This window comes from Microcebus murinus, chromosome 3, assembly GCF_040939455.1.
Source record: "Microcebus murinus isolate Inina chromosome 3, M.murinus_Inina_mat1.0, whole genome shotgun sequence".
NCBI classification, from domain to species: Eukaryota; Metazoa; Chordata; class Mammalia; order Primates; family Cheirogaleidae; genus Microcebus; species Microcebus murinus.
In genome coordinates, this window is record NC_134106.1 from 39,872,073 (window position 1) to 39,884,819 (window position 12,747).

General features: G+C 39.1%; 1 protein-coding gene across 1 annotated transcript in view; it reads left to right on the plus strand.

Annotated features, from left to right (window-relative positions):
• The first annotated feature begins 1,763 nt into the window (after positions 1–1,763).
• Positions 1,764–12,747, plus strand: part of GTF2A1L (general transcription factor IIA subunit 1 like) — a 53,445-nt gene continuing 42,461 nt past the window's right edge. The window contains exons 1-3 of the mRNA XM_012755420.3: positions 1,764–1,858; positions 4,508–4,609; positions 4,791–4,914. Coding sequence (XP_012610874.1) covers positions 1,838–1,858; positions 4,508–4,609; positions 4,791–4,914 — 247 coding nt within the window. The 5' untranslated portion in view covers positions 1,764–1,837. The remainder of the gene's footprint in view (positions 1,859–4,507; positions 4,610–4,790; positions 4,915–12,747) is intronic.

Below are 12,747 nucleotides of genomic sequence, written 5' to 3' on the forward strand. Positions count from 1 at the left end.
TTAGAACTTGTCTTAAGGCATACCTCCTCTAATGGTCACGGTCTATTATTGGGAAGAAATTACTAGTGACTATTCACACAGATTGCAGGAGTCAAATGAAGAGTTGCTGACACTTTTCTCCCAATGTTGTACAACCTTTCCATAACCTGAGTATACTAAGTGTAGTAAGCAATAACAATTCAACTCTTAGTTACACTTTTTATGGGCACCAAGGTCCAAATTTAATTTAAAAAATATGCAGATCTACAGTATAGCCCTGAGACTGTATTATATATAATAAGGTAAAATAAAACAGTATGCTGTCACAGCAAGTTAGGTGATTACAAATCCTATGCATTTAGGAGTAAAGACTTAAAACCTGACTATGAAAAAGATGAGAAACAAGAGACCTTTACGCTTTCTTATTTCCCAGCTTGAATAATTTAATTGGATTTTATAATATCAATAGAAATCAATGACTTCTTTTAGCTTCTCTACTTTGGGTGAAAGATAAGTCACTTGGAATATTTCTGGTAGTAAATTGCCAGGTAGATAGATATAACCATTACAAATTACCATATAAACTTCTCAGATTTTTGTAAAAGAAATTTCTAATAGTTTTCAACTTAGGAAAGTTTTCTAAAGGGTGTCATATAAATCAGCTTCCTGAAACTCACAAACCATAAGGTACCAGACCCAGGCAAATCAAATACAGAGTGGTAGGGCATAAATAGCTCTACTGCACTTAGATGCACACATAAATAAATAAATTCACAGCCATTTGTAAACCTAATAGGATTTTTAATCATCAAATAACTTAACCATCTGGTTAGGTCAAAGACCTACTGCAAGCTAGAAAGGCTGTTTAAAAGGCAGAGTTGTGGCAATAGATGACTTCTTCCCTTTTCTAACCTCCAGGTAATCTGTGCTTACATCTACCCTCAGCCTTAGCTAGGTGAGGTATGCCCAAGATGCCCTATCCTTCAGGGAAGGGACGGAATTATTGCAGGCAAAGAGATGGTGATTTCTGCCTGAAGAGGAAAAGGAGCCTGGCTGGTATTGGCATGCTGACTTGACTTTAGCAGTAGTTTTTCCATCTTGGCTGCGTATTAGAATCATTCTCTGGAAGGGGATTTAGGCACCAAACTGTTTTGAAGCTCCCCAGGTGATTTTAATGTGCATCCAAAGCTGAGAATCCTTGTTTTAGGACAGCAGGTCTCATTTTAGCGCCCATCGGAATCACCTGGAGAGCATGTGAAAGTTACAAATGCTGGGACCCCTACTCCAGCTTCTGATTCTGGGGTGAGACCCAACATTTGCATGCTTAACAAGTTCCCAGATGACACTGATGCTGCCGTGCCACTCTTGGAGAACCAGTCTTAGAAGAGTCTCGCTCTTGTTGTATTTTTAGATAACAAAAAATGTAGCTCAGCTGTAAGTAAGGGGAGGAATGAAAATTGGTAAAGGGAGAAGACAGATACCTCTAGTCTACCTTCTTTCGTCTCCTCACCCCCTTCAGAGCTTAAGTGGGACTGGGAGCTACCACAGCATCGCCCCTCCCCTGCCTTCTCAGTCTTTATTTCACAGACTGAGGAAGTACAGGCCGGTCAAGGGACATGGGACCGGCCCAAAGCGGGTCTCTGTGCTCACGCAGGCCACCCCCTTCTCCGCCCTGGCACAGAGTCTTCCGTTAATCCCGCTCCATTCAGTAATCGTCCTCACCTGCCCTGACACGCCTCTGGCGCCCTCCGTGGCGGCGCGTGCAACGTGCATCGCCGTTCAAAACGCGCCCCACGCGTCCCCGCAGCGAGCGCCCCGCGAGCCGTGCGGGCGGAGGCCGGCGCTGGGAGCTGCTGTCATGGCCTGCGTGAACCCGGTGGTAAGGAGGACCGCAGGCTTTCCGTGGTGGGGGCGCTCTGGGACTCCACTTCGTGGCAGCGGAACCCTGGACACCCCTTGGTTCCCCCTGAGGCTTAAGGGACTTTCATAAAAACTGGGGCTCTTTCTCGCCTTTGTGTAGGAGAAAACCGAAAGGGGCCAGTAGTTCAGCCGGAAGTTGGGCCTGGCCCCACCGGAAGAAGAGGCGTCCTTTCTCCTCTACCTTGGGGTGTTTAGAGGCAGAGCCCACCCTTGGCACTGATAGTTTCCTGTGTGTTTAGAAAATTCTCGAGTTCACTTGTATTATTTAGTATGGGAATTGGTGATTGTAAGCTTTTTTTACTAACCTGAAATAACAAGTAACATATTTCATGTTGCCACACCACATATTTTTAGTGTCTTCTCCTACCCTTCCATTTCTTCATCCTTTAGCATCTTAATGCTTAAGTGTACAACCCACATACATTATCCTCATACTCCGAATGGGTTCCCGAACCTCACAGTGAGAATTTACAGGCTACATTGCACTTATGATCCCATCAATCTTAAAACTCGAATTAAAGAAAAATAATCAAGGATTTTTCTTATTATCAATTCATCTCAACAGACTTCACGTTTTGTGAAAGGCAGTGTGTTTGTCCAGATCTGTGTAATTTTATGGGTTCCATATGCAGCATAAAAAGGTCAATTTTTAGAGGCATACTACTGAAATGTATATCCATTTTATGATAATGTGTTAAGATATGTAAAATATGTATACTGTATTTGAATTTACATTTACCAGGTATACTGATTTACCTGATTGTAAATTCCAAGAAGGGGGTATATTTTCTCTTAAATGAGTTAAGATGAATTTCTGGACTATATATAGTTTTAATAAAGATACTAGAGGGCCGGGTGCTCACGCCTGTAATCCTAGCACTCTCGGAGGCAAGGCGGGTAGATTGATCAAGGTCCAGAGTTTGAAACTAGTCTGAGCAAGAGTGACACCCGTCTCTATTAAAAATTAATTGGCCAACTAAAAATACATAGAAAAAAAAAATTAGCCAGGCATGGTGGTGCATGCCTATAGTCCTAGCTACTCAGGAGGCTGAGGCAGGAGGATCGCTTGAGCCCAGGAGTTTGAGGTTGCTGTGAGCTAGGCTGACACCATGGCACTCTAGCCCAGGCAACAAAGCCAGACTGTCTCAAAAATAAATAAATAAATAAATAAAATAGAGAAAGCAGTATAAGGCCTGACTATAGTCCTAGAAGAGAAACTATGTTCAATACCTATTTTTATTTTGAAAAATTGTGCTTTAATGGGTTCTTTTTGACTACTGCTGTTTTATACTCTGAGGGCAGATCTTAAAGATGTTTTTAGCCCTAGGAGTTTTTTCCTCTAGCTTTAAGTGTGATCACACTAGCTGAGACTAACACTGAAGCATCAATTTAGTATTCCTTTATCAGGGTAAACTGAGAAGAAGCAACTAATTTAGGTGCACTTAGTTTTAATGCAGGTGCTTGTGAGTAACATTTAAATGTTACTGATTGGCCTATTCATAGGCATACTCTGGATCTTTACAAGGATTAGTTTAAAATGTAGCTACTCTTGGCAAGAGCAGGGGTATTTACTGGGTAGTGTGAAGAAGCAATTCTATAATAGAATGCCACAATTTTCATTCTGGCCTGATTAAACAATTTGAAATAAGAGGAACTCAACTAAATTCCTGTTTTGCCATTTCTTATTAGTGGAACTTCCACTAGGTCAGTATTGTCAGCACACTTAGGATTGCCATTTTGGACTGGGAGCTGGTGTGAAGCACAATTTACATAGATTCGAAGGACCGTGTGTGTGTGTGTGTGTATGACATGTTCATTGTTTTGTTGATATAGCCAATGTTTAATCTGGTAGAAATCTTAATTTTGTTATTATGACATGTTTTTACTAGGAAGCATTTTATTTTATTTTATTTATTTTATTTTTTTATTAGATTGGCTACATCTGTGGAATAGGAAGCATTTTAGAATGTTGTTTAGTCTCTGCAATGTGCACATTGTGGAAGGGAAAGGTTTGTTAGTGTCCTTCTTAGTTTCTGTAAGGAAATCCATTTTGCTACAGTTATACTTTTACTTGACAATGGTTCAGAATATTTTTCTGAACTTTGTGTATTTTGGAAGTGGATGGACTTTGGTTACTCTATTATAAGTGCTTACCCCAGTCTTATGGCTTGGAGTTTATTTACGTTTGTGGAAATAATATGGTGAACCCTAAAGGCTCTCTTGGCCACTTTGAGAAAAAGGTAAATTGAAAACAGCAGGTCTATTTCCAGCTGCCTTAAATTAATTTCCCTTTTAAAAAGGAGTAGAGAGGCTAAATACTGATACAAAAGCCAAGTAACATAACAATAGCCATACATCTTTATGAGATTGTTAGCTCACATGTTATTGTAGTTTTGTAATTCAGCCTTATAGATAGGCTGAGACTGTGGGTCTGAAGCTAACACAATTTATAGAAAGCTCAGACTATACTGGGAGTAGGATATACTTAGTAAAAATTTTATGGTGGTTTTCTTTAAACTACAAGATTATAATGTGTAAACCACGTATCTTCAAAGGCTAAATACATTCAAACTTGAGAAATTAAAACTTTAACAATTGTTTTATGTAGCCTAAACTCTATAGATCTGTAATTGAAGATGTAATCGAAGGAGTGCGAGACCTATTTGCTGAAGAAGGTATAGAGGAACAAGTTTTAAAAGACTTGAAGCAGGTTCGTAGACAATACAAGTTTCTCTTTCTGTCTTTTGTTGTTTTTTCATCATAAACTGATATAGTTCTAACCCCTCAATTATAGCTTAGTATTTACCCATTTATTGTGACATTAGCTGCCAATTTTTAAAAATTTTAAAAATTAGTAATAAATATCTTAACTTTTTTTTTTTTCTGTACAGCTCTGGGAGACCAAGGTTTTGCAGTCTAAAGCAACAGAAGACTTCTTTAGAAATAGTGTCCATCCACCTCTGTTCACCCTTCAGCTGCCACACAGCTTGCACCAAACATTGCAATCATCAACAGGTTGGATACAGTTAGAAAATTAGTAGTGATATTTGTATCTTCAGAACAAATTCTCATTTGGTGGTGTTTTTAAATTAGAACAGTGCTGTTAAGGTTGAGAAGGCTTGGACATCAAAATCATTTCCTTTAAATGAACACAGTAGAAATCATCACCATGTAATTATTGATTAAAAAAACTCAAGTTATTCAAACCAGTTTTTATGTTAAAGATTAAATTCCATAAAGGTGACAAAGCCTTACGTTAGAGGAACAAGTTATATAGTTTGAGGGATACTGGGAGCACCCATTGGTGGTTTCAGTGAATTTGATTGGGTTTAGTCAAGGATTAATCCAGCTGCCATTGCTGAAATTGTAGACAGAAAGGTGAGTGAGTGCTTGCATGTTCGTGCATTCTCTCTCTTACTTTCTGTGTATATTCTAAATCTGTTATTGTATTGGAAGCAAAATGGAGAGTTAACAAGAATATGGAGAATTATTCATGCTACCTCAGTGTTTTGGATATATAAAATGATGGCTAGAAATTGACTGTATGCATTTTATCTTTATTCTTAGATTTATTGAATCTAGACTTCTGCTTTTAAGGGAAATATTTGTCCATATTATGTGTTTCAATCTAAACTGGAAAGGACTAGCTTATAAAAGATAAAAATGATACTATTCTATATTTCAAGCCTCTGTTTCTCCTTTTCTCTGATTCTTACCTTTATGCTACTTATATATGTATATATGTGTGTACATGTATACACACAAGTAAGTTTTATGAGGTTTAGCTGAAATTCAATAGCATAGTGTCTGCCAGAAGTGAGGGTAGATTTTGGCTTAGATTGTCAATAATAACTAGATGGTTCTTTGCATGCTTGGGAAAATTCACATGAAAATTACATGGGCAGAGGTAAAGAGGAAATAGAAAGGATGCTTAGTACCTTTTCTATTACAAAATGGGAGAATTTGTATGGCAGCAATCATAACTTATAAAAATGAAATAAATTAACACTATTGAATTACCAAACAAGTTTTATTTGATACTGTGCTGCTGTGCTTATCTTACTTCATAAGACTTAGTCATGGCAGTTTTTATTGTTGACACATTAAAACATTTGTCATCAGTTATTGGGTTTTGGGCTATGCTTTAATTTTTAATTTTACTATTTATCAGATCATCCCTTTCTCTGTTTAAAGTTCTATTGGATTTATTTTATTTAAGACTGTTAAAAATTTTTTTCTTTTTTAACTTAGGGTTGGTGTGAGAGTGTGGTGGGTATGTGGGAAGAAAAGCATAATTAACACTTCTTAGGTTCTTTGTCATTCAAAATTGCAATACTTGATTTTGCCGCAAGATGGTATTATTACCAGTGATTTAAATCACAAAATAGTCTTGCAACTAATATATCTAGCTGGTTTTTACTTAGCACCTTATTCTTAGCCTGTGTCTTAGAAGTTAGAATAATAGAAATAATTATATTTAAGACAGTTTTTCTTCTTATTCTCTTCTGTGTCATTTATAATGAAGAGGATTAAGAAGTACATGTATCCTTTAAAAGTGCATTATAGACCTGTGCCTCTCTCCCTTCATTTCTAGGTACTGCACGATAAGATTCTTGAAATAAATAGCCTCATAAAATTGAAGTACTTCTTAATTATATCTTTTCATGGTATGCTTTTAAAAGCCTGATTAAAATAAACTTGTTTCTTCAACCTTTTTTAATCTTTTTTGATAACAAGTTCAAATTAAATCCACAATTGAATAAGTCATTTGCTTTTGTCTATTCCAACTTAAAACTTGTTTGCTCTACCATATTTTCTTTGTATTGTCCATTTGTTTAGTAAAATCAGTATCTTCAGTTCTCAACGTTTTTTGGTCTCAGGACCTCTTTATACTCTTAAAAATTAAGAACTCCAGCCTGTAGTCCCAGCTACTCGGGAGGCTGAGGCAGCAGGATCGCTTGAGCCCAGGAGTTTGAGGTTGCTGTGAGCTAGGCTGACGCCATGGCACTCACTCTAGCCTGGGCAACAAAATGAGACTCTGTCTCAAAAAATTAAGAATTCCAAAAAATTTTTTAAAAAAATGTAGGTTGTGAGTACTTACATTAGAAATTAAAACTGAGAAATTTTTACAAATGTTATTTTATTAATTTAAAATTTCAATTATACATTATTACCATTATGACATATTTATGGGAAATACCTGTTTTCTAGAACAAAAGATATTTAGTGAGAGGAGTGGCATCATTTTACTTTTTTGCAAATCTGTAGATTACTTTGGGCAGTATGGTCATTTGCTTAGGTATATTGCTAGATATTGTATTTCGTTTGCAGCTATTGTATATGGTACCCGGTTCTTGATTTGATTTTCAGCTTGGCTATTGTTGGTGTTTAGAGATGCTAATAAGTTGTATATGTTAATTTTGTAACCTGAGATTTTTCTGAATTTATTTATCAATTCTAGGAGTCTTTTAGAGGAGTCTTTAGGGTTTTCTAGATATAAGATATCATCAGAAAACAGGCATAGTTTGATCTCTTTTCCGATTTGGATGCCCTTTCTTTCTTTCTCTTACCTGATTGCTCTGACTAGGACTTCAAGTACAGTACATCAGGAAGTAGTGAAAGTGGGCATCCTTGTCTTGTTACAGTTTTTAGGGGGAATGCTTTCAACTTTTCCCTATTCAGTATGATGTTGGCTGTGGGTTTGTCACATAAGCATTCATTATTTTGAGTATGTTCCTTCTATGCCTGTTCATTGAGGATTTTTATCATGAAGGAATGCTGGATTTTGTCAAATGCTTTTTCTGTCTCTACTGAGGTGATCATATGGTTTTTGTTTTTAATTATGTTTATATGGTGACTTACATTTATTGATCTGTGTATGTTGAACCATCTTTGTGTCCCAGGGATGAAACCTACTTGATCATGGTGAATTGTTTTCTTTATGTGCTATTGGATTAGATTAGCTAATAGCTGTTCTTTTGTTGAGGATTTTTGCATGTATGTTCATGAGGGATATTAGTCTTTTTTTTTTTTTTTTTTTTTTTTTTTTTGAGACAGAGTCTCGCTTTGTTGCCCAGGCTAGAGTGAGTGCAGGGATATTAGTCTTTAGTTTTGTTTTTTTTGTTGTGTTCTTTCCTGGCTTTGGTATCAGGATGATACTGGCTTTGTAGAATGAGTTAAGGAGGATTCCCTCTTTCTCAGTGCTATGGAACAGTTTCAGTAGTAGGGTAGGTACCAGTTCTTTTTTGTAGGTCTGGTAGAATTTGGCTGTGAACTCATCTGGTCTAGAGCTTTTTTTTGTTGTTGTTGGGAGATTTTTTTATTACTGTTCAATCTTACTATTTGTTATTAGTCTGTTTAGAATTTCTACTTATTCCCAATTCAAGCTTGGGAGATTATGTGTTCCAAAAATGTATCCATTTCCTCTAGGTTTTCTAGTTTGTTGTGCATAGAGGTTTTCCTAGTAGTCTCAGATGATCTTTTGTATTTCTGTGGTATTAGTTGTAATGTCTCCTTTTAAATTTCTGATAGAACTTATTTGAATTCTCTCTTCTTTGACAATCTTGTTAGTGATCTATTGATTTTGTTTATCTTTTTAAAGAACCAACTTTTCCTTTCATTGAGGCTTTTTTTGTTTCTTTCTTTCAATTTCATTTAGTTCTGCCCTGGTTGTTGTTATTTCTTGTCTTCTGCTTGCTTTAAGTTTGTTCTTGTTTTTTGGGGAAAGATTTTATTTCTCCATCTATGAAACTTGGTTTTGCAGGGTAAAAAATTCTTGGCTGACAGTTATTCTGGTTAAGAATACTGATAAATGGGGCCCTAATCCCTTCTGGCTTGTAAGATTCCTGCTGGGAAGTCTGCAATTAGTCTGATAGGGCTGCTTTTGTAAGTTACTTGATGCTTTCATCTCACATCAGGTAAGATGGAAGATTTTTCCTTTACTTTGACTTTGGCCAGAGTGATGACTTTGTGCCTTGGTGATATCCTATTTGCAGTGAATCTTGCAGGAGTTTGATGATCTTGTATCTGGATGTTTAAATCTTTAGCAAGACCAGGGAAGTTTTCCTCTATTATTCCCACAAATAGGTTTTCTATGCTTTTTGCTTTTGCTTTTTCTCCCTCAGGAATACCTATGATTCTTATATTTGGCTGTTTTATATAATACCATATTTCTGAGAGACTTTGTTCATTCTGATTATGATTTATTTTCTTCATTTTTGACAGACTGGGTTAATTTGAAAGCCTTGTCTTCATGCTTTGAAATTCTTTCTTCTGCTTGGTGTAGTCTGTTGTTAAAACTTTCCACTGGGTTTTGAGACATTTTAAACCATCAGATTAGTTCTTGACAAGGTTAAATTATACTCTTTGCAGTCCGGGTTCCAGTTTCTCTGGGGCCAAGTTCAAATGCCAGCTCTGTAAGCAGAACAATTCTAAGCTGGTTGTACCTGGCGGTGGTGCTGGAGAACCACCATTTTGTGCTTGACAAAGTATTCCCAGGGCTTTAGAAAACAGCTTCAGGAAGCTGCAAGTGTAGGAGTCAAGAGAGTATGAACATTTAACAAAGATGTTTCTGTTAAGTGCTAGTGTAATTTTACTGTATTTGAGATTATGCTTTGTAGCTTTCAATAAAGGTCCTTAGTTAAAGCATAAAAAATAAACAAACAAAAAAACCAAAAAAACTTTCCACTGTATGTTGAAATTCCCTCAATGAATCTTTCATTTCCAGGAGTTCTGTTATGTTTTTATTTAAATATGTATTTCTTTAGTGAATTTTTCATTCAAGTCCTGAATTATTTTTTGGTTTCTTTGTGTTGGTTTTCAACTGTCTTATTGATCCCATTGAGTTTACTTGTAATCCATATTTTGAATTCCATATGTGGCATCTCAAGAATTTCCTTTTGGGTAGAGTTCATGTCTGGAGAGTTAGTTTGATTCTTTGAGAGTGTCAAAACAGCCTGCTTTTTCATATTGCCAGGGTTCTTATGCTGGCTCCTTCTCATCTCGAACCTCTTCTCTCAGCTCAAAACAGATAGCTTTGCAGTCCACTTGTTCCCCTCTGCTGGGAACTCTGCTTCTCACAGTAGAAAGGGAGAGGCACACTGCCTTCCAGTTTGTGTGCGTAGGTACCCACTGTGGTGCTGCTGGCAGTTTGGGTCAGTTGGACCTCAGACCCCTGGGAGAGTGGTCAGATACCAGCAGTGGTGGACTAAGTTAGGTGATCCTCAGTTCCCAGGACCCTGGATGGCGTGCTTGAATCCTAGGGGAATGAGACAAAGACTAGGCTGGCAAACTTGCCCTCAAGCCTCCTTGAGTTCAGACACTGACTGTGATAGTGAAGGCTGTGGTGATCTCCTGCTCCAGTAGATGTTTCAAGCAAGAGAAGAGCGAATGCACTGTTAGCTTGTGACTGACTGGAGGGGTGGGCTCCTCTTGACAGGATTAGCAGAGGCAGGCAGCTGTGGGTTGCACAAGCTGCTCATACCTCCTCCTCCTGGCAGTGACAGTGGTCTCTGTCCTTTGGGAACACAAAAGCGCCCAGATTCCCAGCTCCCACCCTGTCCAACCTGCAGCAGAGGTGGTGAAGGCAGCTCAACTCAGTGTGTGCAGGCTACCAGATTGGCTGTGGGCTGTGGCTGAATTGCTCCACTGGGGGAGGTGTTTGTGCCAAGGACTTGCTTCCAGGATGGGTGGGCTTCTCCCGGAAGGGATGGGTGGCTTGGGGAGAGAACTGCTAGCCCTGCCCTCCCTCAGTGGAGGCAGTAACTTCTGTCCTTGTGTTACTCAAAAGTGCCTCCTGCAGCTTTTTAGAGAGAAAGGATTGAACCCCAAGCTCTGGAGCCTGGGTGTAATAGACACTCTATCAGAGGCAGATCCCTGAATGTTGGGGAGCTGGTGCTCTGTCCCCTTTGTCCTAAGAGGTCTTTTGGCATGCTGCACTCTCCTATCAGCTAGAAGCAGCCCACTGTGAATGCTTAAGCTCTGAGAGATCCATAGTTCCCCTGGGATCCACTGGTTCCCTAAGGCTGCTGTGGTCTGAATAGGTGTTAGGGGGTGTTGGCTGTACATCCAGTGATGTAGAGACCAGGAGCTGAGACTCCCAGGTTGGGACAGCTACAAAAACACTGGCTGTGTGTGATGGGAGGAAAATGTGCTGCAGAACCTGGGCCTGGTGAGCAAAGTGCTGTTGGAGGGTGTACCCCCCTCTGCAGGCTTAGAACTGGCTGACCCACAGCTCACCCACACCAAAAGCTCGTGCTTGAGAGCAGAAGCCGCTGTGTCTGCAGCATTGGGTGATTGGAGGAGGGGAGGTTCTTGTCTCCATGTCCCTTCCCGGACTCTGCTGCTGCTTTTGCTCTGGGCTGGGAATACTCTCCTACCCTGTGGACTCTTCTCTGCACTACTCTCAGTGGAGACGCAACTTTGAGTCATAAGCCTGGGGCTTTCTGCTGCAGGACAGTGCACATTCTGCCTTCCTCTGTCCTAAAATCATTTGTTGCACTTCCCAGTCCCTTAGAGCAGCCTGCCCTGTGGGTCAGAACTTTGGGAATACTGCTGCTCTCCTGTGTCCCTGTGTTCCTTTGTGGTTTTCACAGTCACAGCCACAGGTCGTGGGGAATATTCATGTGGGATTCGGTGACAGGAAGACTGAGGGGCCATAATTTCCCCAGCAGGATAGAGGCACCCTGTGTGTATGCAGGCAATATGGCGTCCACCCTCTCAGCTCGGGTCTGTGGTGGGCGAAAGCAGCCCTTCCTGGGCCTGCAGCCTGTGCTGTGTGCCTCAGTTTGCCGATGGCAGCAGCACCTGGATTCGTCAGGGCAGAAAGGCTCTCCGACATCTTGGGAGCTGGCAGACTGCCACAGGTGTATAGAGAGGAAAAGTAAACACTTTCACCTATCCTTGCTACCAGGCTCCAAGTTCCTTGAGGATCTGTCCAAAATCTTGCTCCTCATTGTTCTGCTCTGCCACTTCTTTCCATGGAATCTCTTGTAAGGGTAGGTTTTAGCACCTTTCCCCCAGTATTTCACCTTAGCTGTGCTTTTTCATATGAAACCTTTTCTTTTATTTGGGACAGTCTGGAAATTGATATCTCTAGTTGGCCATCTTGCCCACTCCCCCTACAGCTTTGTACTATAATTTTAAATCAGAAAGTATGATTCCTCTTACTGTTTTTCTTTCTCAGAGTTGCTTTGGCTATTTGGTGTCTTTTGTGGTTCTATACAAATTCTAGAATTGTTTTTTCTATTTCTGTGAAGAATGCTATTGGAATTTTGATAGAGATTATGCCGAATCTTTATTTTGCCTTTGGTACTATGGACATTTTAACAATATTCATTCTTCCAATCCATGAATAGGGGATATATTTCCATTTATTAGTGTCTTCTTCAGTTTCTTTCAGCAGTGTTTTATAGTTTGCAGTGTATATATCTTTCATCTTCTAGGTTAAATTTATTAAGTATTTTATTTATTTTGCATGCTATTGTAAATGGGATTATATTCTAGATTTTTTTTTTCTGGATAGGTAGTTATTTGTGTACAGAAATGCCACTGATTTTTGTATTTTGCTTTTGTACCTGAAACTTTACTAAATTCATTTTTTTTTTTTAAATTTTGGAATGTTACTGGGGTACAGATGTTTTGGTTACATGGGTTGCTTTTGTCCTGCTTGAGACAAAGTTATAAGTGTGCCCATCACCCAGATAATATACCTTGTACCCATTAGGCATGATTTTCCCCATCCTCTCTTCCCCCCCTCCCACCTGCTTGATTTCCATTGAATTTTACTTCCATCTGCTCATGTGAGTGCTATTTGGTTAGTTCCAATTTAATAATGGCTACATGTGGTGT